This window comes from Schistocerca gregaria, chromosome 8, assembly GCF_023897955.1.
Source record: "Schistocerca gregaria isolate iqSchGreg1 chromosome 8, iqSchGreg1.2, whole genome shotgun sequence".
NCBI classification, from domain to species: domain Eukaryota; kingdom Metazoa; phylum Arthropoda; class Insecta; order Orthoptera; family Acrididae; genus Schistocerca; species Schistocerca gregaria.
In genome coordinates, this window is record NC_064927.1 from 495,923,327 (window position 1) to 495,950,212 (window position 26,886).

At 41.3% G+C, this 26,886-nt stretch overlaps 1 protein-coding gene across 1 annotated transcript in view; it reads right to left on the bottom strand.

The window, feature by feature from the left end:
* LOC126284452 (UDP-glucosyltransferase 2-like) overlaps nucleotides 1-26,886 on the bottom strand; it is a 126,365-nt gene that overhangs the window by 12,249 nt on the left and 87,230 nt on the right. The window contains exon 3 of the mRNA XM_049983372.1: nucleotides 13,450-14,033. Coding sequence (XP_049839329.1) covers nucleotides 13,450-14,033 — 584 coding nt within the window. The remainder of the gene's footprint in view (nucleotides 1-13,449; nucleotides 14,034-26,886) is intronic.

The window sequence follows — 26,886 nt, forward strand, 5'->3', positions numbered from 1 at the left end:
ACAATAATGTACATCGCAAAAGGTAGTGAGGACTGGATTACAAATGCTAGTGTACACACCCACAATACAAGAAGGAAGAATGAAGTACGGAACATACCCCACCGACTGGCAATGCTAGAAAAAGGACCCCAGTACTCTGGTATCAGACTACTATGAAGTCTGCCTAAAAACCTACAAGATAGTGTACTTCACAATGACTGTCCAAATAAATTTAAAGACTATCTCATTGAAAAAGAGTTTTACAGTGTTGCATAATACTTATGCCATTAAATTTGTATATATTGTTATTAATTATCAATGAAGTAAAAACGTAAGCTAAAGGTGTAGAAAAGTAAGTGATAATGAACGGTAATACTTTGACATGACCTATATTACATGTACATTTACTGTACACAATGTAATCTTACAGGATCAAATAAAATTCAATTCAATTCAATTCAATTGTGAATTACATTATGCTTGTTTCTGTATTACTACACGGCTGTAAAATATCACGTATCTTTGAAAATAATTTTTTACTACTATATAAACTCTTTCTGATGATGTGTTGACTATCCATTTAGTACAAAGCTATCAGAGTGGCCTAGAAAGCTGAAAGCCAATTCATAATGAACCAATAAATAAATATTATTTCAGAACAGCAATACTAGGTATTCAAGTTTTTAATACGTCAATGTTCCTCCATGTACCAACAGAATATTCCATAAATAAAAAAACCTTATGATGTCTGATAGGCAAACTTTCATTTGCATAAACAAAACTTCCAATATTACTCTGGCACAAAGCTGCAGTTTAATCATGAAAACGTCCATGGTATCCCAAAGGTCATAGTCTGTTGTACTACTGGATCACCGATCTATTCTTTTTGAAGACAACAACAGCTGGCCACTGAGTGTCCATTATGAGATCATGATTAACAATTTCTTCATTCCACAACTGCTGCAACATTGCCATCCAAAAGGGGTATGGTTTCCGTGAGATGGGTCTGCAGACTATACAGCCCATAATTCAGAGACTACACTGAAGTGCCTCTTCCCATATTGATTACTCTCACGATATGTTTGTGTCCTATGGTTCGCGAGATCATCTTATCTTTCAGCCCATCATATTTTCTGTGAGGTCACCTCAAGAACATTTTTAATGGCAGTTCCACAATACTTGTGAATAAAAATAATCTGGGAAGAGAGAGAGGCCATTCCTCAAGAAATGATTGGTGATGTAATGAGGAACTTCTGTGAATGTCTTCAGCAATGCATGCCATTTGTGTGATGTTCTTTTTGAGAAATAAAGTTGTGTTTGACTTTTCAGTAATGGTGACCTGTAGAACAGTGATCTATATTATATTGGTGTAAATAGATGCTGACTCAAAATAACTATTTAAAATGTGTTACTTCCCATGGACCACCCTGTAGATAGTGTCTTGAAAAGAGATCATAAATCATTACAAACAACAGAATGTTGTTGAATTAGAGAATCAGATTAGGAGATGAGACACTGAAGGTTGCTATTTGGGCAGCAAAATAACTGACAAGGGCCAAAGTAGAGAGTATGTAAAATGCAAAGTAGCAATACCAAGAAAAGCATTTCTGAAAAAGAAGAATTTGTTATTAGATAGCATAAATTTAACTGTTAGGAAGGGTTTTTTTTTAGTGTACAAAAGTTAAACATATGATGAGCAGTTCTAACGAAAAGAGCATAGAATAATTCAAAATATGGTGCTACAGAAGAATTATTGAGATTATATGGGTACATCGCACAACTACTATGTAGATACTGAACCAAACTGGGGAGAAGAGAAATATACCATATGCCACATCGGCACTAAAAGAAGGGATCACTTGATGAGAGATCCTGAAGCAAAACTAATTGTCAGTTTGGTAATGCAGGGAGTGAGTAAAAACTGCAAAGGCGTACAGGGAACTCTTACTCAGATTGTTCTGCAATAGTCCAACAAAGAATAAAAGAACGTTTCTTAAGTTTTATCTAAAATGTGTTTGTAAAGCTAGGAAATCTTCATTAATGTTGTGTATACAATGCCTTGGAATGTTTTAGATATAAATTACTTCAGTCTGATATTTTAATCTGGTAGTATACACACATGGGATAATTTAATACTACAGACACTATGCACCAATCAAACTCTTTCAAAACTTGACAATTTCTTTTTAATTTTCATAATTTTGCAAAGCTAAGAAATCCTCATCAGTGTTTTATACAGACTGGTTGTAATTAACTTTTGATACTCAACAGGGCCCTCATGAAAAGTGAGTGATTGTACAATGACACATTGTGTCGAGAATTCTCATTAACATTAACTTCAACAATTTGTGGCGCAATTGGCCGTCAGTCTCTCCCAGGAGTAAATCCCTAATCACCAGTTAATTTGAACTTCAGTGCCCCATAAACAGTCAATAATATTTCACAATTTTGCCTGAAGTGCAGTAATATTAAACCTATAGTGGGTGAGATTGAGAGGTTGTCCAATAATACCGAGAACCACAAAAAATTTTGAAATATTTTTCACTGCTCGGAAATATTTTGCCATTTGTGGGCAGTGTTGACGTTGTCCTTGCAAGTCTCTTGGTTGCTACAGATTGGCACATTCTCATTAGTATGTCTCAAATACATTAAGGTCAAACTGCACTTGCAAATTTAAAGTTTTCAAAAGAATTGCTAGTGGTGAGGAATTTTAGCAGAAACGGTATACCTGCCAAATATAATGTAGGGCCCCAGCAAGCACAAAGAAGTGCCAAAACATGATGTCACATGGACAAGACTAATGTCTGAAGTAGTGCTGGAGGGAGTTGATACCAGGACTGTTTATAAACACATATGAGTACGAGGAGGTGAAGATCTCTTCTGAAGAGTATGTTGCAAGGCATCCCAGATATTCTCAATAATGTTCATGTCTTGGAAGATTGGTGGCCAGCAGAAGTGTTTAAAGTCATAACTGTGTTCCTGGAGCCACTCTGTAGTAATTCTGAACGTGTGGCATGTCACATTGTCTTGCTGGAGTTGCCCAAGTCCATCAGAATGCACAGTGGACACGAATGACTGCAGCTGATCAGACGAGATGTTTATGTACTTGTCACCTATCCAAGTCATATCTAAACGTATCAGGAGTCACATAGCACTTCAACTCCACACACCCCACACCATTACAGACCCTCCAACAGCTTGAACAGTCCCCTGCTGACATGCCAGATACATGGATTCAAGAGTGTCTCCGTACCCGTACATGTCCATCCACTTGATACAGTTTGAAATGAGACACCTCTGACCAGGCAACATGATTCCAGTCGCCAACAGTCCAATGTCAGTGTTTGCTGGTCCAGGTGAGGTGTAAAGCTTTGTGTTGTACAATCATCAAGGGTACATGAGTGGGGCTTTGACTCTGAAAGCCCATATCAATTATGTTTGGTTGAATGGTTTGCATGCTGACACTTGTTGATGGCCCACCAATGATGTCTGCAGCAATTTTCAGAACGATTGTACTTCTGTCACGATGAATGATTCTCTTCATTTGTCGTTGGTCCTGTTCTTGCTGCATTTTTTTCCGGCCACAGTGATGGAGATTTGATGTTTCACCGGATTCCTGATCTTCATCGTACACTCATGATATGGTCATACGGGAAAATCCCCACTTCATCACTACCTTGGAGATGGTGTATCCCATCATTCATTAGCCGACTATAAAACCACATTTAAAGTCACTTAAATCTTGATAACCTTCCATTATAGCAGCAGTAAGTGACCTAACAACTGTCTTATATAGTCATTGCCGACTGCAGCACTGTATTCTGCTTGTTTTCATTTCTGTATTTGAATAAAGATGTCTATACCAGTTTCTTTGGCACTACACTGTAGATAAACTGACTTAATACAATTAATGTCTCTCTCTCTCTCTCTCTCTCTCTCTCTCTCTCTCTCTCTCTCTCTCTCTCTCTCTCTCTCTCTCCCTTTTTGTTTTTTAAATCATGTGGATTCAGACATCTTCAGAAATTTATCCAGGTGAGTGATAGGGAGGGGGCATGACTAACATTTCCATTTTTGATGTAAATGAGTTGAGATGCATCATGCCACAAGAATTAAATTATATAGATGACAAACAAAATTATACCCCTGAGAACTGAAGGTTATACACACAGCATTTGTTACACTTACATTACACTGATACTGTAAACAACAAGTGATTGTTCAGCATTTGCAAAAGGCAGTCTCACTGCAGTCATTCAGGTAGTGCTTACTACATTTGGCTGAATCAGTGGTTTAGCAGAATCATGAGAAATCACTTCTAGAACTGTATAAGAATTTTGCAATGGATAAAAGCATTGTACTCTGTATTCAAAGGGAGGAGAGGTGGCCAAGTGCCAATGTAAGATATTGGACCTTCAATGTATAAAAAGATATGATAAACTTTTTTTCGTTCAACGTTAATCCTCCCAACAAATTTTCAGAGTGATCTTTGACACTTCTTTATCCAGTTTTTCATCCACCTTTCTTTTTGTTGCGGCAATGTTGAGCAATTATCACAGTAGCAGCCCTTTGCAACAACATTCCAAAGCCCAATATTATTGTCTACATCTACATCTACATCCGTACTCCGCAAGCCACCTGACGGTGTGTGGCGGAGGGTACCCTGAGTACCTCTATCGGTTCTCCCTTCTATTCCAGTCTCGTATTGTACGTGGAAAGAAGGATTGTCGGTATGCTTCTGTGTGGGCTCTAATCTCTCTGATTTTATCCTCATGGTCTCTTCGCGAGATATACGTAGGAGGGAGCAATATACTGCTTGACTCTTCGGTGAAGGTATGTTCTCGAAACTTCAACAAAAGCCCGTACCGAGCTACTGAGCGTCTCTCCTGCAGAGTCTTCCACTGGATTTTATCTATCATCTCCGTAACGCTTTCGCAATTACTAAATGATCCTGTAACGAAGCGCGCTGCTCTCCGTTGGATCTTCTCTATCTCTTCTATCAACCCTACCTGGTGCGGATCCCACACTGCTGAGCAGTATTCAAGCATTGGGCGAACAAGCGTACTGTAACCTACTTCCTTTGTTGTCGGATTGCATTTCCTTAGGATTCTTCCAATGAATCTCAGTCTGGCATCTGCTTTACCGACGATCAACTTTATATGATCATTCCATTTTAAATCACTCCTAATGCGTACTCCCAGATAATTTATGGAATTAACTGCTTCCAGTTGCTGACCTGCTATTTTGTAGCTAAATGATAAGGGACCTATCTTTCTATGTATTCGCATCACATTACACTTCGCTACATTGAGATTCAATTGCCATTCCGTGCACCATGCGTCAATTCGCTGCAGATCCTCCTGCATTTCAGTACAATTTTCCATTGTTGCAACCTCTCGATACACCACAGCATCATCTGCAAAAAGCCTCAGTGAACTTCCGATGTCATCCACCAGGTCATTTATGTATATTGTGAATAGCAACGGTCCTATGACACTCCCCTGCGGCACTCCTGAAATCACTCTTACTTCGGAAGACTTCTCTCCATTGAGAATGACGTGCTGCGTTCTGTTATCTAGGAACTCCTCAATCCAATCACACAATTGATCTGATAGTCCGTATGCTCTTACTTTGTTCATTAAACGACTATGGGGAACTGTGTCAAACGCCTTGCGGAAGTCAAGAAACACGGCATCTACCTGTGAACCCGTGTCTAAGGCCCTCTGAGTCTCGTGGACGAATAGCGCGAGCTGGGTTTCACACGATCGTCTTTTTCGAAACCCATGCTGATTCCTACAGAGTAGATTTCTAGTCTCCAGAAAAGACATTATACTCGAACATAATACGTGTTCCAAAATTCTACAACTGATCGACGTTAGAGATATAGGTGCAGTATTATTGATCGTCTAGGGCCCACTTTCTGAATCTTTTTCTTCAATTGCTGTGTGGAATGATCGCCTCTGTATTCCTTTGCTGTTTTGATACTCTAAAAGAGCAGCAGCACTATTGCTGCTGATTTATCAAAACAGCTCTATGAGTAAAGTACTGCTCACATTATCCAGATCCTTGCTGACTAAGTGTAAGGCACACAACGGCTGTGAAACTTTTAGGACTTCCAGTAACAAGACCTTGATTCGCTGCCATGCCACATGGAGCACTATAAGTTTATCAGTCCATTATCTTGCATTTTTATTGTCTGATTTTTTTTAGTCTTCAACTGAAGTTGGTTTCATCACATTTTGCTTCTGATTATGGGTTATGTCTAGTGCGCTCTTTGAACTGCATTAAAAATGTGTTGCTCGTATTTTGATTGTGTTCTGCTTGCATCAGGAATTTTATTCACCATAGATAATTTTACCAATATGTAGGAATACATACATAATAATAAAATAATGTCAGGACTTTATAGTATACATTTTAAGCATAGCAGTGTACCAAATTACACCAGGAGAGTTTCTAAAAGTTAATGCAATAAGCTACGCTATAATAGAATACAAAAGAAAGAAATGGTAAATAATAAACACACCTTGCCTCATGAAAACAAATCAAAGGCAGTTTGGTCTGTCGTAAAATCAGAAGTGGGAATGAGAACTAACAGCGAAGTTATCTCCAAGATTAAGGTGGGAAGTAAAACTACAACAAATCCTGCTCTGATTTCAGAATCTCTTAACAATTTTTTTTTATAAATGTAGCAAAATCAGTTGCAGATATAGATGGTTATACCAAAAAAGTAAAATTAGGCCAGAAGGCTGAAGAATGCTTTAACAAATTTAAAAAAAAATTCAGCCAAAGATGTAGAGAACACTATATTACAGCTCAAAAACAAATTCCACAGTGTGTGATGGAATATCTACTAAAGTAGTTTAATGAGCTACCAGGATAACAGCTCACCCCCTTTGCTCAATAATCAATAAATCACTCAAAGAAGGCCACTTTCCAGATGCCCTGAAGCATGCAGAGGTAAAATCTCTGTTCAAAAAAGGCTCAACAGAAGATATGGGGAACTACATCCCAATCTATTCTCCCAATTATCTCAAAAATATTTGGGAAAGTGGTAGTAATGCAAATCAAAAAATTTATAGAAAAATCAAACATACTGTCAGATAATATATCTAAAAACAAAGATGATGTGACTCACCAAACAAAAGCACTGGCAGGTTGATAGACACACAAACAAACACAAACATACACACAAAATTCAGGCTTTCGCAACCAACGGTTGCTTCTTCAGGAAAGAGGGAAGGAGAGGGAAAGATGAATTGTGTAAACCATCAATTGCTCCTGTATAAAAGGGAATAATATGGATTTGGAGGTTGTGTTTTAGAGTGTTTCAGGTCATACCTCACACAGAGAAAACAAAGAGTAGTTATAACATCAAGCAAGGGAAATTTCTACTCTGAATGGCTGATTATTTCACAAAGCATTCCATGAGGCTCAATTCTAGGTCCAATTTTATTCTTACTTTACATAAATGACTTGCCAATAAACATAAATTCACACTCAATTTTATTTACTGATGATATGTCTGCCTCACTGAAAGCACTACTCTCAGAACAAATTCCCTCAACTGTCACAAATCTACTAGACAGTTTAGAAAACTGGTTTGCACTAAATGGGTTAAAATTGAATATTGGAAAAACACATTTACTGCAGTTTAAAACTGCAAACTCTAAGATAAATGAAATTCATATTACCTGCAGAAACTGAACTGATAGGATCAGATTGTGTCAAATTTATAGGGATACATTTGGACCAAAATTTATCCTGGTCTTCGCGTATAGAATGCTTAGCAAATAAGTTAAACAGACTGACCTTTGCTATGAAGATTTTGTCATATTCAGCTAGCATGGAGAAGAGAAAAGTAGTTTATCACAGCTATTTTGAAGCTGTTATAAGGTACGGCATTATCTTTTGGGGTAATAAAGCAAAATCACTAGAATATTAAAATTACAAAAATCAATTATTTGAAATATGTGTAACACAAGACCAAAAGAATCTTGTCGTTCACTGTTAAGAAATCTAAAAATATTAAGTGCCCCTTGTTTGTACATTTATGAACTGATTATTTTGTATACAATAAACCTACATCATTCACAGACAACAATTTTAGTCATCAATACAGCACTAGAAATAAGACAAACCTCATGCTACCTACTCACAGGTTAAAGTTATATGCACAAACCCCTGAATATATGGGCACGAAAATCTACAACATGCTAAAAAGAAACATATAAACAGCATGGAGCTAGGGCAACTGAAACCAAAGCTGCACAAGTTATTAGTGGAGAAATGTTATTCTGTAGAAGAATTTATGAATGATGATGTGGAAGTCTGAGCAAGGAAACATCACCTGTAAATTAAACTTAACAGTTGTGTATCAAATTAATGATTGTAAAAATATGTTCACTGCATAAATGCTGTTGTTATATATTACTTTGTAATATATGTAAACTGGAGTGTTGATACATTGTTTTTCTAATACTGTATGTACAAATTGTAATGTAAATGTAATGTTGACGAGTCCCCAGTACATCAGATCTGTGATTTGACTTTGTATGTTATGGGATAATAAAAATTCTGATTCTATGTGTAGTGTAGTATACCCTGTACTTAAAGTATTGTAGAGACTATATAATTACACATGACTAACCACAGCACACAATAGTATGTTTAACAGAAAACTTTTAAATGCTAATATCCTCCTCAGGCATCTCAAACAAATTCTTTAATGTCATAAAATGAATTATCCAACAGCCAGCTGTACCACTTATTTAAAAAAAATTATCCATAGACTAAACATGAATTGGCAGTTTATTGAACTTTTTGAGTGGGTTTACTTTGTGGGAATTCCCTGTTTTTGCTAATTGTGGCTTAGTATGTCTACATTACCCTTAGCTCTGGTGTTGTGTTCATGTATTTCCCCCTCTAGCAATAAATTCTGAAATAGTATTTTTAATATAGAGTACAGACACATAAATGTATAAATTTACAATTTTGAGTATTCTGAGTCTGGAAAAAGAGGAGGACAGTGCTCCCTATGACCTATTTTACATATGATGCATAAGATTATTTTTTTGTAATTTCAAGATGTTCTTAATGTGAGGGGAATGCCCCCATATAATCTGACCACATGAAGTATGTGAGTGGAATAGCCCAAAGTATGTCACCCTAATGTACTCCAAGCTCACTACCTCCCTTAGTTACAAGATAAGGTATGCCCCCCAGGATATTTTTTCACAAATGTAATTGGCACATTCCTCCCAATAGAGTTTTGAGTCAATGTAAATACCTATGAGTTTTACTGACTTATTGTCTCTTCATTTGATATTATCGTTAAAAGTTTTATCCAGATTGCACAGAAGCTTATTGGTTGCAAACCAGTCCAAGGCCTTCTCAAGTTTTTCTTTTGTTATGCTATTCAGATCTGAAATGTTCTGATGTGTGGTAAGTAGTGTTGCATTGTCAGCATACCATACGACAGGGTGGGCTATTTTAGTAGGTAAATCATTAATAGCTACAATGAAGCCCAAGGGTCCAAGGATAGACCCTTGTGGTACACCTGTGCTTATTTCCATTGTGAAAGAATTAACATTTCTGACAGACACAAATTGTTTTCTGTTGCTTAAATAAGAACTTATTACAGCTAAAGTGCCCCCTCTCATCTCATAAAACTCTAGTTTCCTCAGTATTATGTCAACAGGAATGTGATTGAAAGCTTTGCTTACGTAACATAATACCAGTGATACCATGTTATTGTTTGCAAAACCTGTTAAGGTGTGGTCAATGATTTCCATGATGGCCCCTGTTTTATTTTTCGCCTTGTGGAAACCAAACTGATTGCTACGTAGGATATGTGTTTTTCAAATAAGCTCCTTATGTGTGTGTGTATCAGTGCATTAAATATCTTTGAGAATATTGGAACAATGGAGGCTGGTCTGCAGCTTTGGGGAATATGTTTGTTCCCTTTTTTAAAAAAACTGGACAACTTTTGATACCTTAGATGCATCCAGTAAAACTCAAAATCCCACACATTTATTGAAAATAAAAGCTTATGGTTTGGTGATTGAATGCATTGCTATTTTAATGATGTTTTTCGGTAACCAATAACAGTCCATTCTTTTAAAATCTGAAAATCTGGATACAGGTTTTATAATATCAGCAGGTGTGACAGCCCTCCTTGAAATACCAGGTAAACAAGCAGTGGTGCCCCAACAAGATCCATTGCAGATGAATTCGTTGCTTTAATACTGTTACTTATTTCCTTAACTGAGTTTAGAAAGTACTGGTTTAATTCCTCGAGTTCAAGTAGAGCTGTTTCTGTGCATTTTGGTGTATTCTCTTGTTTTATTATTTGCTATGCTGCCTTGCACTTTTATTGGGAACACTTTCTATCTAATTTTCCACTGCTCGGTTTTTTGTAGAAGTAGTTTAGCCTTGTAGAATTTTTTTGCATTTCAGATATGACCTATGGATGTTAGGTTAGGTTAGTGTTGTTAAACGTCCCGTCGACAACGAGGTCATTAGAGATGGAGCACAAGCTCGGTTTAGGGAAAGATGGGGAAGGAAACCGGCAGTGCCCTTTCAAAGGAAGCATCCCGATGTTTGCCTGAAACGATTTAGGGAAATCACGGAAAACCTAGATCAGGATGGCTGGAGACGGGATTGAACTATCGTCGTCCAGTGTACTACGTATGGATGTTCACACTCTGTTGTGCCCCTTGGGTAGCAGCTTGCTTATGCATCTGGTACAGTATATGCATGTTTCCTCTAATTTCTGCCAGCTCTTCCATAAACCAATTCAGTGCTTCCTTTTTCATTTCACTTGGATATCTTTTTTTTTTTACTTGTGAGCAAGAATACCGCTAGTCTGGGTACTTTTTTAAATAAGATACAAACGTAATTTCAGCTTCCCTTTTCCCATATTAACAATTTATAGATAAAGTCCCAATCTGCACTTCCTAATCTGTCAACAACATACTTATGTACTCTTCCTTTCTTCAATTTCAACTGGTTGCCTCTTACAGGGTGTAAGGAGTAATGGATCATGATCAGCAAGTCCACTTCCTGCAAGTCTGTCAGTAAAATCTTCCCTGTGGAAATACACAACAATACTGTCTGTGCAGGCTTTATTACGTGTGGCGCGGTTATTTGAACAGTACAGGTCTAATGTTCTTAGCATATTCAAGGAGGTCCTGGTGACTTGTCTGTGTGTGTATGCCATTCCTATGTTGAAATCACCACAGATAGCAATTCTTGTCTTATTCAATATCTATTTAACTATTAATTCACATTTGTCAATAAACAAATGTACATCACCATCTGGCGATCTGTACAGCCTACCCACTACTATATTTTCATTCATTAATTTTACACGACTGAACTCCCCATCTAGTTCTGCAGAGTACACAGATACATCAGTTCTGGAAAATTTTATTCCTTCTTTGGCAAAAATACTGGTATTGCTTGGGGAAAATTATTTAATATTTGTTTCCGTTTCATATAAAAATCAGAAGCTGCTTTCATTGCATTTTGTTCTGTCGACGTGCTTTTGTTATTGGTTGCGAGTACCGGTATTTTTTATTTCTTGCGAATCTGATGAACTGATTGATTTAAATGCATTGTAAGTACGTTGCGTTTATTGTTTGTGTCCTTTTTCTGTTTCTTCTCACATTTAGCAGAGAACTGCGCGTTAGCAGCTTTTGACGGAATTGCTATTTAACTTTATTACATTTTGTCACGGGGTCAGGGATTTTCTCTGCCTCGTGATGACTGGGTGTTGTGTGTTGTCCTTAGATTAGTTAGGTTTAAGTAGTTCTAAGTTCTAGGGGACTGATGACCATAGATGTTAAGTACCATAGTGCTCAGTGCCATTTGAACAATTTTGTCACGGAATGAGTATGTAATTCGGTTTACAACGGTGTTGCTTCTTGCCAATGCGTTTACTTCGTAGTCTTAGCGAGAAGAGCATCCTTCACTGCAAATGCTAAAAATGTGACAGTCGTTACATAAACGTTGCGTAAATGTTTTCACACGTTAGTAGGTTTTACAAAGAGCTCATTTTAGCAGATGTCAACGTAAATTTTGGTGGCCTACATGAAATGCGAAAGTGTGAAAAACAGATGCGAACAAAAATAACTTAGAATATGAGCAATATACTTAGAATGAATTTCAATAGCGTACTTCACATACAGACTCGTAAGCAATGACAAATAGATGCCAGTTCCACACAGAATACCATGCGACGAAACCAGCTTCAGTTTCATATGAAACAAAAACAAATATGGTATCATTTACCCCACCCAATATTATGGATGAGAGCAAAATTTAAGCAGAATACAAGCGACGAATTTACTAAGCAATTCCAAAAGTGCAATACACACAAGATCATAACAGGAACTGTCGAAATTCAGTTTTGCAAATAAATACACTTTAGCACCAGACCCACGCATAAATTGCAAATCATCATCTAGAACTCTTATTTTGCAAAGCAAGAATACAGATTATCGCGTCTCATTGTACTGACTACCGAATTCGAAGTTCACTGCCAGGCCGTTTGGAGCACTCCTGTCTCCACTGTAACATGTGCCTGGCAGTTCTGATATTATGGTGTTCTGTGACGCACACAGCTGCTTTTGGTTCAATCCTACATTGTCGTATCAGTACCGGCACCCAAGTCATTTCACTACTAACAGCGCAACTCCTGCGGTGTACAGTGTGAATATCATTCCTATAAAGTTGGGTGCACCTACGATAATAAGTTTTCCTCCTGTACTGACTACGTAGCAAAAGTTTGATTATAACCATCCGTGCATGAACCTTAGGAACGTTTTGTACCTGGATTATTTTGGCATAGTATTTTAAATCCGTTAGTGTGGATAAAGGGTATCTTTAACACCACAGGTCTTTGCAAATAAATCAAATTTCTTTTACGATTTTGATATATAGTGACAGTGTGCAAGTGTTGTTTTTATACATTACAGTAAACTGATCGTTTCATTAGCACAGGTTACTCTGTAACTATGACGTACAAGTTTTGTACTGTAGGGCCTAAATGGATATTTAAAAAAAAATAAGATTTGCAAACATAGGACCGGAACCCAGTTGTATTTATTCTCTTGTTTGACAGATCTGAAGGGGGGCTCCATTGGCTGGAACTGGTCACTTTGCAATTAAAACAGTTATTTACAGTCAGAAAATTATCCTATCTTAGAATCTCACTTGTTTGGACCTTTGAAACGACAGCTGCATGATGTGAGATTGATAGATCACTATGAAACCATGAAGGCGGTGCAGCGATACATACTAACAATGTCGAACAGTGTTTCCCTGGAGGTCATCGGCAAGTTTGTGAAGAAATGAGACAATGTGAAGTTCTAGAAAATTAGACAATGATTTTTGTAAGTACCCTTGTTAAACAGTTTCTATTTCACCTCCCCCTATTTTGGTATTTGGCGTATACTACATGTTGCGTACCTGTGGAAGCTTCTTGGGCGGTTTGATGTGCATCCCCGCCACTTCCACAGCGTTCGGGACGAGCGGCCGCGGGTAGTCGAAGCTGAAGTGCGAGTTGAGGAGCAAGAGGGACGTGTTGCGCTCCAGGTCAGCCAGTGGCGGCATGCTCGGGTCTCTGAAGTGCTTCCGGACGATCTCGTCCAGAGCCGGGAGGTAAACGTACTGACGGTGCAGCCTCAACGTCAGCGAGCTGAAGGCGTTGTGGGCGCGTTCCAGGAAGTCCATGCGGCTGGTGTAGGGGAACGTCTTCTCGGGGAAGTAGGAGAGAGGGTAAGGGTTGCCCACCATGTCGTTCACCCAGGACGCGCCGCCCCCGAGGGCGCTCGCCGCCACCACAGGCGTTTTGAACTTGTGCGCCAGCGCCATCAGGCAGTCGTGGAAGAACGCCTCGATTATCAGCAGGTCGAACTTGTTCTCTTGCATGTTGATCAGCTTCTGGACGCCCTCGTCGTCCATCAGCTTGTGGCAGAATATCGTCCCGACGTGGAACAGTATCATGAACTCCTCGCGGGATGAAAGCGCGCCGAACTGGATGAAGTCAAAATCTGAAAAAGTAAAGAGCTCGAGTAACGCTACCGTACATTAATCTCACCAAAATAACACAGTAGTTTTCAACATTTTGATTAACACATTGAACCTCACGCCGAAGTCTCAGTGTTTCTGTTGTCATAATTTCCACTTCCAGCTCGTTGGAGAGCTCTATTCCTCTGAACCAAATCACAGGTATCCAATAATGGGGCAGAGGGGTTTCCAGCATGAAATATTTGGAAGGGAATTGCCAACTCCGAAATTTACCATATAACGAAATCAGGTTTCTCTAACACCTTTGTCAGAACTGGCCAATTATTTTTTTCATTCTCTAGGGAGAGCAGTCTTTCGGTGTAATGACTCCTAGTGGACTCTGGATATACGAAAAGGTAGTGAGAGTGGGACAGTCGCCATTGGGATATTTGGAAGGGAATATCCAGTTATGACATTCGCTTTTTAACCGAGGGAGACCTTCCAAAAACCTTGTCTACAGCTGGGGGTTGAGGGACGACTGTTTCTAATGTTGGTTGGTTCGTCTGAGGGGAGCGGACCAAACAGCGAGGTCATTGGTCCCAACGGATTAGGTAAGGAAATCAGCTGTGCCCTTTCAGAGGAATTTGCCTGAAACGATTTAGGGAAACCGCAGAACGCCAGACGTGGGTTTGAACCGTCGTCCTACCGAATACGAATTTTTAATTTATTTATGGGGTAATATATTCCAGACAAAAATTGAAAGTCTAGTGCATGAAGTGTTGTGTTTTTTTTTTTAATGAGTGACAGAGCAAAGAGGATGACGTACTCCACATGTGAAGTGTGTTGATCATGGTCGACCCACTAGATGAAACCAATTCTTATTTTATTTTCGGGACAATGAATCCAGACAAAATTATAAAGGCCTAATGCTTCTTTGCATTTGTATGCACCACATTCGGTATCTACGTACTTCCCCTCTCTGACAGCGAAACCCAAATTTAACCACAGCTTTTTCCATAAACATCTTCTAAGGTTGCACATTGTAGAGTCCTTTCTGCTCTTGTCGAGAAAAAGAAGATGATGATGATGCAGATTATCTTTTACTTGGGTGCCCCCAGCGTACATGGAAGCAGGAGTACTACAATCCTTATACAAAATGTCACACTTGCTCTTCCACTGCCAACCTCCGTGACAGCTTTGTTAGCAACATAGGACCACAGACTGTTCAGCACGATGCACAGATTCACTGTTGCCTCAACTATCCGCATCTAGGACCAGTATATCAGACAGTGGTCTGTACAAAAGTGTTCTACAATATTTTATTTTACAATAGATATCCTGTATTAGCCTATCGGTAATTATGTATGTACTGCCTACCGTGTGCGCCTGCGTCTGTGTGTGCCCACACGCTTGCACATGTATGTATGTGCATGCACACAAAGGAACACACATAACAATGAACCTTCAACACCTGTAAAGTCTATTTAAGATTAATTAAGCTGGCTCTTAGGTGTAAGAAAAACGCCAACAATAAAAATGTATATGCATGATAGTAAAGCTGATAACTTTGTTGAGACGTGCAGTGCACCTAGCCTTATGTTCACTCTCTTTTGGCGTTCTATGTAGCTCGCGAAGATTCCGCTGCGAATATATTTTCTTCTCTATGTATATTTCACATATCTGTACACGAAATTTTAATGGTTAAAGGTCCAGGAAATTCTAGGGTCGGAGAAAGTGACCATCGTGACTGATGGACCAGTCGGTGGTGGTATTCGACTGTGGAATAAGGAACTAGCGATGAAAAAGAAAGTGTGTTCATTGGAATTTGAAAATGATGTGATGAGGATTTATATGGGAGAATGTTTTGGGACTGGTGTTAAAATGATCAGATGGATATGTTCTGTAAGTGATAGGAGCGCTCTGCATCTTAACACGAGTACAGTGTCTGGTTGTCTGTCATTTTCGCACTGCCACACACAGCGTCCAGAGAAGGTAAGACCTAGCTGGTTGTTTGTTTATCCGTATACAGCCCACTTTGAACCTATTTTTCCTTGCATGTGTGTGTCTGCATGAACATGTGTGTGAAGATGTTTTGAAGTTGCGTCTACCTTGTCAGAGTTTGTAGAATCGAATGTTTTCATTGCTAACGTAACCCGGTAATAGGAAGTTGCACAATCCAGAGTTCAGTGCGCCCCTGGGAAGTCGTCGTTAGTCTGACCCTAGGCTAATGGGAAGTTCCCCTCCTCAGGTCACTGGCTGAATGGTCTGAGCTTGCTCATCATCTGGCAATCTGACGCAGAATGTAAATATTAGTGGGTTCCTTCTGCAATCCACCAACAGAGAACCAAAGCTACTGTTACATTAAGCTGACCCTAGAGAATCGCAATTTTTCCATTCCGCCATAATGTTAGCACAGATAGTGCGTGATCTCTTATTTATTTTATGTAATAAGGGGTCTTTCAAAAATGACTTTACAGCTTTGAAAATTCATATACATTAATTCATAGTATCTACAGAGGTGATTCTATTGTCAATTTGTAGGGAAATACATCAAGTTTTTCCCCGCGTAGTTCGCTAGTGCCGAAACGCACCGTAAGGAGCGCTAGTGGCAGTTGCGTTAAAGATGGCTGCCTTCACTGGACTAACGTGCTAGCCGTGTGTTCTGGTTTGACGAATCGAAGTCGGCGACAACAGTTCAGCGTAATTTCCGTACCAAGTACGCTGAAGGTCCTCCTAGCAGGCCTACAATATATGAGTGGCATAAATGTTTTGTAAAAACAGGGTGCTCGGTAAGACATTGGAAATCATCATCAGGTCGCCCAAGCACATCTGACGACTTCGTTTAACGAGTCTGACAACGTAACGTTTTGTCATCAGTCCTAAGAACTCGACCCAGCGTGCATCTCGCGAACTGCAAATCCCTGGCGTGTGTTGAGAAGCGGTTTGCATTTAAAACTTTACAGATTGACGATAAAAGTGCTTGCAAGAACTTCTGTGCAGATATGTTAAATCGATTAAATGAGGATGGACATTTCTTGGACAAAATCGTCTTTTCAGATGAGACGACTTTTCACTTAAGTGTCAAGGTTAACACGCATAACTGTAGGATTTCGGACAGTGAAAATCCACATCAAACATTGCAACGTTTTCGTAACACCCCTAATTTGAACGTTTTTTGCGCATTGAGCAAGAACAAAGTGAATCGTCCGTTTTTCCGCGAGAGAACCATCAACGTGATAGTGTACCTGGATATCTTACAACAATTTGTGATACCACAGATCGACGAGGATGACCAAGAATGAAATGTTCACTTCTTGCAAGATGGTGCACCACCCCACTACCTGGCCGACATCCTGGATTTTCTCAGTGACAGCTTTCCAGGTCAATGGATTGGCTGTGATGCGCCAATTGCATGGCCCCATCGTTCCCCAGACCTGACACCAACCGATTTTTTTATAGGTATTCATCAAGGGTATCATGTTTGTACCTCCTGTGCCGGCTTCTCTACCTGAACTTAGAGCAAGAATTTTCGCCACCACTGAGCAAGTTACACCTGCCATGCTACAGTGAATATGGGAAGAAATTGACTTTTGATGGAATGTGTGCACGATATCCAACAGAAACCACATACAACATCTTCAGGTTAAAGTAAAAATACTTTGTGTGTTTCCCTTCAAAATAACACTAAACCCAGCTCTCTATCTTCTTTCAATAAATTTATATTAATTTTTAAAGTTGTAAAGTATTTTTTGAAAAACACTGTACACACATGCTTGATTTTGTTCAGTTGTACGACCTTGAGATGCGACCATGTGTTTTGGTAGCACCTCTACCCGATGTGTGTGTGTTGTTATGCAATGTTGTAGTGGTCATAGTGAATTACTTTGTCGTGCATTCTCTCTCCCCTAAACCCCAGTTACTAATTTGAGAATCGTTATTTTCTGACAATTTTAAGGATTTGTCTGTTCATTGCAGTGCCACATTACCACACTGCAAGATTCGCTTGCTGTAAGAAAGATGTGTTTTCAAAAGAAACACTGTGTGGAGATTCAGCCGAACACCTACATGTCGCAGGAATTTCCATTGAACTTCCTGTTTTTGTGTTTTTCTGTAGTTAGAGTAAACTGGGCTTCAGCCTAGCATTCATCCCTAGATACGTTATTGGGGAAAAACTTTGTTCAAAAGAAAGACTCTGATGTACAGAGTCAGATAAGTACCTCCAACAGATAGAAACTCGCGCATGTCCCATATTCTGGGGTTACTCGGGGTGACAGCAAATTTGATCTTTGGTCCACCACATGCTGCCTCTCTCCCCCTCTTCCCCCCCCCCCCCCCCTAGAATGAAACCACTTTGCTCAAAGTATAGGTCACGGAGTGCCAAGCTGAATGATACATGTTGGGTTTTATATAGTTTTCAAATTTTAATGTTATTTGAGATGGTGCATTTTTCGTTTGTGATCCCCCCCTCCCCCACAAGCCCTGAGTCGCAACATTTCGGATCTGTGTATTCAGTCAGGTTAACAGGTGTATTCTGTAGAGTAAAATGATTACCTGCATCTATGGGGAAATTCTCTTTGCAGCCAACTACGATTTCTGTTGTGATTGGAGTGCCGACTATGGAGCTACCCCCCACAAGCCTGACGCATATCCCTGGCATTATCAGTTGCTCTCTGAATCTCGAATACAAATGGACTTAACTAATTACTCTAAATTTGTTGCAGGAAGAAATACATTAGTGATATAGTTGCTTCTTGGCACCTTCCTTACTGTAGCCTTCCATAATTCAGAAAGCCAGGCTACATTAATTTACATAGTTATAACTCATTCAGTTTATTTACGTGATGATTCATGATCAGCACTGTACATGAAAAGTATGGTTATAGAGTACTGAGGCCGAGCAGTTCTAGGCGCTTCAGTCTGGAACCGGACTGCTGCTACTGTCGCAGGTTCGAATCCTGCATCGGGCATGGATGTGTGTGATGTCCTTAGGTTAGCTAGGTTAAAGTAGTTCTAAGTTCTAGGGATGAAGAAAGATTAAGGAAAGGCAAACCTACATTTCTAGCATTTGTAGACTTAGAGAAAGCTTTTCACAATGTTGACTGGAATACTCTCTTTCAAATCCTAAAGGTGGCAGGGGTAAAATACAGGGAACAAAAGGCTATTTACAATTTGTACAGAAACCAGGTGGCAGTTAAGAGTCGAGGGTCATGAAAGGGAAGCAGTGGTTGGGAAGGGAGTGAGACAGGGTTGTAACCTGTCCCCGATGTTATTCAATCTGTATATTGAGCAAGCAGTAAAAGAAACAAAAGAAAAATTCGGAGAAGGTATTAAAATCTATGGAGAAGAAATAAAAACTTTGACGTTCGCCAATGACATTGCAATTCTCTCAGAGACAGCAAAGGATATGAAAGAGCAGTTGAATGGAATGGACAGTGTCTTGAAAGAAGGATATAAGATGAACACCAACAAAAGCAAAACGATGATAATGGAATGTAGTCACATTAAGTAGGGTGATGCTGAGGGAATTAGATTAGGAAATGACACACTTAAAGTAGTAAAGGAGTTTTGCTATTTGGGGAGCAAAATAACTGATGATGGTCGAAGTACAGATGATATAATATGTAGACTGGCAATGGCAAGGAAAGCGTTTCTGAAGAAGAGAAATTTGTTAACATCGAGTATAGATTTAAGTGTCAGGAAGTCGTTTCTGAAAGTATTTGTATGGAGTGTAGCCATGTATGGAAGTGAAACATGGACAATAAATAGTTTGGACAAGAAGAGAATAGAAGCTTTCAAAATGTGGTGCTACAGAAGAATGCTGAAGATTAGATGGGTAGATCACGTAACTAACGAGAAGGTATTAATTAGAATTGGGAAGAAGAGGGGATCGGTTGGTAGGACATGTTCTGAGGCATCAAGGGATGACCAATTTAGTATTGGAGGGCAGCGTGGAGGGTAAAAATCGTAGAGGGAGACCAAGAGATGAATACACTAAGCAGATTCAGAAGGATGTGGGTTGCAGAAGGTACTGGGAGATGAAGCAGCTTGTACAGGATAGAGTAGCACGGAGAGCTGCATCAAACCAGTCTCAGGACTGAAGAAGACAACAACAACAACAACAACAACAACAACAACAACAACAACGACGACGAGTGTAAATTAAAGTCACCACCAACAATTATCGTATTAGTCGGGTACGTATTTGAAATCAAACTCAAGTTTTTTTTGAACCTTTCAGCAACTGTATCATCTGAACTGGGAGATCAGTAAAAGGATGCTGCTGCTGTTTTATTCCGGTTGCCAACAACGACCTCTGCTCAGACTAACTCACAGGAAGTATCTACTTCAATTTCACGACAAGTTAACGACTTCTAACAGCAACAAACACGCCATCACAAATCGTGTTTAGCCTATCTTTTCGGTACACCTTTAGGTTCTTCGCAAAAATTTCGGCTTAGCTTACATCCGGCTTTAGCCAGGTTTCACTGCCTATAATGATTTGAGCATCAGTGCTTTCTATTCGCGCTTGGAGCTCTGGTACTTTCCCAACACAGCTGCGACAATTTACAACTGTTATACCATTGGTTCCTGTATCTATGTTCTTCCTGTGTTCAGCCTGCACCCTGAAGCCCATCTTGTGTTTTCCCGAGACACTAACCTAAAAAACCGCCCAGTCCACGCCACACAGCCCCTGCTACCCGTGTAGCCGCCTCCTGCGTATAGTGGACACCTGACCTATTCAGCGGAACCCGAAACCCAACCACTCTTTGGCACAAGTCGAGGAATCTGCAGCCTACACGGTCACAGAACAGTCTGAGCCTGTGATTCAGACCCTCCACTCGGCTCTGTACCAAAGGTCCGCAATCGGTCCTGTTGACTATGCTGCAAATGGTCAGCTCTGATTTCATCTTGCAAGCAAGACTGGCAGCTTTTACCACTTCTGTTGCCGCTCGAAACCAGAGAGAATCTCTTCTGATCCAAAGTGACACCCATTGATACCGACGTGAGCAACCACCGCCAGTTGGCTGCACCCTGTGCTCTTCATGGCATCCGGAAGGTCCCTTTCCATATCTGGCTCCACCCGGTATGCGCACGGAGTGCACATCGGTTTTCTTACACTCCTTGTCAGCCTAGTCCAAGGGGCCCCACAATACGCCTAACGTTGGAGCTCCCAACTACGAGTAATCCCACCCTCTGCGATTGTCCGGATGTTGCAGGCTGACTGGTTTCCTCTGAAACAGGACAGGCGACAGCATCTGACTCAGCGACAGTGTCAGTCACAGACAGCACCTGGAACCTGTTTGTCGGACAAGCCGGGGAGGCCTTACGTGCGGCCGCCGGGGAAGTCTTTCACCGCCTGCTTGGCCCCGGGGAGACTCCCACTCGACCACAGCGGAGGGGTCAGCCTCAGTGCGAGCAGTGACTGGGTTGGCCACCGGTGAGGACCGATCGCAGGACTAACGTGCTGGACGTCCGTTGGATCCCCATCCACTGCAGCCTCAAGCTGTGCAACTGAAGCCATCACAGCCGGAAGCTGAGAGCGAAGTTTCACCAACTCGGCTCGCATCCGCACACAACAATCGCAATCCCTGTCCATGCCGAAGACCGTGGAAAACTGAACTCTGGAGATAAACGGACTATCGGCACGTGCTGCGCAACTCTGATGTAGACCCTGACGAAAATGCACGAGCTGTGTCTAGTAATGCGAAGATATTCAAGAACCTAACTACCGAAGCACTCGGGTGAAACTACATAATTTGCCCCTGATAAGGAACTTTTAATATCTCAAAATCGGTTTACTTTCTGATGGAAACGAAAACGCGAGAACTGTGGCTATTACACTTTAAATTTACACGCAGAAACTCAAGAAACTAAACTATTAAAGCACGCAGATGGTATAATAAAATTGTCACAAAAGCGGTTTACTTATCTGTTGCTACGTCTGTCGCGGTCGGCTTCTACTGCCGGTTTCGCATTCGTTGACAGAGTTGTTGGATGTTCTAAGTGATGTGTCACAGTTTGTCCCATTGACGCGTTCGATCGTCAGAGTCCCGAGCTGCTGGGAGGGCCCTGCCCATAATGATCCAAACGTTCTCAATGCCAGGGTAGTGTTTGGGGAGCACCAAGACAAGAAGCAGACACTCTCGCCGTTTGAGGGCGGGAATCATCTTACTGAAGTGTAAGTCCAGGATGGCTTACCATGAAGGGCAACAAAACGGACGTAGAATATCCTCCATGCACACATGTGCTCGTCATAGGGGCTCATTTCGAAGCGGGTTCATCACTGAAGACCGTTCTACTCCAGTCAAGAAGATTCAAAGTCGAATACGTGTGTGGAGACGCCCCAGGCAGCGGTGAGATACCAACCTGACTGTCTTCCGCCATACGACCCGGAACCTCTCATTTGGCCATCATTAGCAGTATCCTCGCAGCACAGCGGTATGTCGACGGTGTTCTACGCCCACTTTGTTCCCCTTGACGGCATGCCATCCTGGCCAAGGCAATGCCCGCCCCCCAAACGGCAAGAATTTCTGCTGTTTGCCTTCGTGCTTCCCAGACCTGACCTTGGGCCACAAGGCCGTTTGCTCTCTCCCCAAATGAAGACGTCTGGAGTATTATGGCCAGGGCGCTCCAACCAGGTCGGGACTTTGACGCACTAACGTGCCAGTTGGACAGAATCTGGCACATCTCGCAGGAGGACATCCAACAACTATCAATCTATGCCAGGCCGATTGACTGGTTGTACAAGGGCCAGAAGTGTGGCTGTGTGTGTTATCGACTTGCCCAATTTGCGAAGTTTTCTCTCCTGGAGACATCATCCAATTTTTCTGAACCTATAATCTTTGTTTGCCTGTACATTTGCCGATTTCCGTCCCATTCGCATAATTCCATCGTGGCGCGTCTATTCTTGTCTTCAAGTATTTTTCCTAGACGATTCAATAAGTCAGGATAACACTGACCCATAGTGGCCCCCACGCATGGTTGTACGACTAGAACAAGTAACGAAAAGTAACGGAACACTCCCCATGGAGTGTGGAATGAAAATTATGGGAAAGAGGTCCCCGAAGCTAGTGGTTCACCTACACATAGACTCCGCTAGCCACCAAGCTGTGTGCGGCAGAGGGCACAATTCACGCCAAAGTCATATTACCCCCCCTCTGTTCCACTCGCGGATCGCGCGACGGAAAAACGACTGTCTGAACGCCTCAGTACGAGCTCTTATTTCCCTTATCTTTGACTGGTGATCATTGCGCGATTTGAAAGTTGGTGGTAATGATATATGCTCTACGTCCTCGGTGAAGATCGGATTTCGGAATTTAGTGAGCAGCCCCTTCTGTTTAGCGCGCCGTCTATCTGCAAGTGTATCCCACTTCAAACTTTCTATGAGATTTGTAACGCTCTCGCGAGGGCTAAATGTACCAGTCACGAATCTTGCCGCTCTTCTTTGGTTGGGAAGGGAAGGAGACGCAACTTACGAACTTTTCTCTCTTGTGGAGGGGAATGAGTACATAATATGTTTAGCAGAAACCTATATCCGGAAAAGCACCGTTTCCGTTCTACGACGGTTTCCTTCAGGTTGTAACGCGCCCACGTCTGCTGAGGGAAAGAGAGAATTCCTACAGTTGCTCATTTGATGTTCCTACAAAACATAATGGATCAGTTCTCAGAAGCTGTGCCACAATTTCCGTCGGGTATGTGGTTTCAGCATGACTGTTGACCGCCCCATTTCTTGCGTGCCGTTCGGAGACATCTGAAAATAGGATATGGTGAAAGACGGATAGGCGGAGGTGGTCACACCGCGTGGCGGCCGCGATCGCCGGATTTACCTCCTGCGGACGTCGTCTTGTGGGGTCATACGGGAAGTTTAACTAACGAGACTTCTGTGCAGACATCGAGACACATCGAGCCGCTATTGTATTGCGTCAGTAATCTACTGTACGTACAGTATGCTGGGTTCTTTTTGTTTTGGAATAATATAGACACGTAAGTGTTAATACAAACAAATGTGCTTCATTGATAAATGCATGTACGATTATGACCCTTTCGAATTTCTATCTAATAATTGGACTGCGTCACGCCTAATTCAGTTCCCCAGTCAGCAATTAAACCTCTAAACTGAAACCTGTGGACTTTCAAATTAAATGATGAAAGGATGTGAGGTGGTGGCCCTCAGCTACACACCCTCCGACTCAGAGTTGCAGTATTAAAACTTTGGGCTGGTTTCGTTGTCTAGTGGCTAGGATACGTTGTTGCCGCATTTCAGACCAAATACTGCTGAGTCTACAGTATACAATAAAAATCCACACATGAATCGACTGGTCGAAGGTTTCTATCACTCGGCAATTGAGAATTATGAAAGTAACATAAATTTATAAATGAAAGATTGCAGTTATATAAAATCTGCAGGTGCTATCTTAATGACTTTAAATGATGAGTACGATAGTAGAAGTACGTCTGAGAATGCGGTATATTTCTGAAAAACACTTATTGGTGACGATGGTCCACCAATTTAATAAAATAGAAGTTGAATAACAGGTCAATAATAGATTCCTGCTTTACGTAATTAGTAATGAACAAGAACATAGCTCGCAAGATATTCACTTCTGAACGCATACTTCGTCTTCACCACAGAAGCCACGGAAATCACACAAGAGCACGGGTCGGCGCCCCGAACTGTTTCTATCCTCCGCGACCACGCGCAAACTGCTCCACTGTCCAAGTCTTCCCGCCGGCTGTGCTTCCGTCGCGTCAAGTACTCTAGTGTCCTGTGCCACACCGCCCAGGACTCCCTCGTATCCTTTTTGGAAATCATGCTCCTCCCCACCCTCCGTATGTCTCTTAGTAACGAGCGCCGTGATTGGCTAGAGCGCTCCATCCATGTCTCCAAGCCAACGTGCACTCACAACATATTGAAACACACATGAAATACTGGATTTACATTTAAATAACTTTAAATTAAATAAATATTCCTACGGCTGGACCATAAACATGCTCTAACACACATTACTAAATACATAAAAACACTACTGGCCATTAAAATGGCTACACCAAGAAGAAATGCAGATGATACACGGGTATTCATTGGACAAATATATTATACTAGAACTGACATGTTATTACATTTTCACGCTGTTTGGGTGCATAGATCCCGAGAAATCAGTACCCAGAACAACCACCTCTGGCCGTAATAACGGCCTTGATACGCCTGGGCATTGAGTCAAACGAGCTTGGATGGCGTGTACTGGTACAGCTGCCCATGCAGCTTCCACGCGATACCACAGTTCATCAAGAGTAGTGACTGGCGTATTGTGACGAGCCAGTTGCTCGGCCCCCATTGACCAGACGTTTTCAGTTGGTGAGAGATCTGGAGAAAGTGCTGGCCAGGGCAGCAGTCGAACATTTTCTGTATCCAGAAAGGCCCGTACAGGACCTGCAACATGCGGAAGCGCGTTATCCTGCTGAAATGTAGGGCTTCGCAGGGATCGAATGAAGGGTACAGCCACGGGCCGTAACACATCTGAAATGTAACGTCCAGTGTTTACAGTGCTGTCAATGCGACCAAGAGGTGACCGAGACGTGTAACCAATGGCACCCCATACCATCACGCCAGGTGATACGCCAGTATGGCGATGACGAATACACGCTTCCAATATGCGTTCAGCGCGATGTTGCCAAACACGGATGCGACCATCATGATGATGTAAACAGAACCTGGATTCATCCGAAAAAATGACGTTTTGCCATTCTTGCACCCCGGTTAGTCGTTGAGTACACCATCGCAGGCGCTCCTGTCTGTGATGCAGCGTCAAGGGTAACCGCAGCCATGGCCCCGAGCTGATAGTCCATGCTGGTGCAAACGTCGTCGAACTGTTCGTGCAGATGGTTGTTGTCTTGCAAACGTCCTCATCTGTCGACTCAGGGATCGAGACGTGGCTGCACCATCCGTTACAGCCATGCGGAAAAGATGCCTGTCATGTCGACTGCTGTGATACGAGGCCTTTGGGATCCAGCACGGCGTTCCATATTACCCTTCTGAACCCACCGATTCCATATTCTGCTAACAGTCACTGGATCTCGACCAACGCGAGCAACAATGTCGTGATTCGATAAACCGGAATCGCGATAGGCTACAATCCGACCTTTATCAAAGTCGGAAACGTGATGATACGCATTTCTCCTCCTTACACGAGGCATCACAACAACGTTTCACGAGGCAACGCCGGTCAACTGCTGTTTGCGTATGAGAAATCGGTTGCAAACTTTCCTCATGTCAGCACGTTATAGGTGTCGCTACCGGCGGCAACCTTGGGCGAATGCTCTGAAAAGCTAATCATTTGCATATCACAGCATCATCTTTCTGTCGGTTAAATTTCGCGTCCGTATCACGTCATCTTCGTGGTGTAGCAATTTTAATGGCCAGTGTTGTATATCAAAGGAATAGCAACAAAAGGTAGGTCAGTAGCCTAATGTGTCTGTGCTTTCTAAAACACAGTAAATATTTAACCATTTTCTTCATCAATATTATATACTGAATATAATCAAAGACATAGATCAATAAATATCGTTATAAGGATGGTGCTACAGTTTCTTCTTGTAACTGTGGAGTACTTATGCCCTGACGCGATCGATAGTTATCTGCCACTTTGACCTCCAATAACTCTTGTGCTACGGAAGTTACATACCTGTAATTCACGCCAATTCTGGTTTACACTAATAACTTTCGAAAGAGACGTAGATCGAGGAAATCGAATGAACCATTTAGATTTTGGAAATTCGTTGCTCGGTGTTGCTAGTGTATATTATATCGTCAGATACTAAACTTTAAACTAATTCATATATTGAAAATCTGATTACACCATCAGAATTGTCGTGCTAGTAATGGTAATGTACATGTTC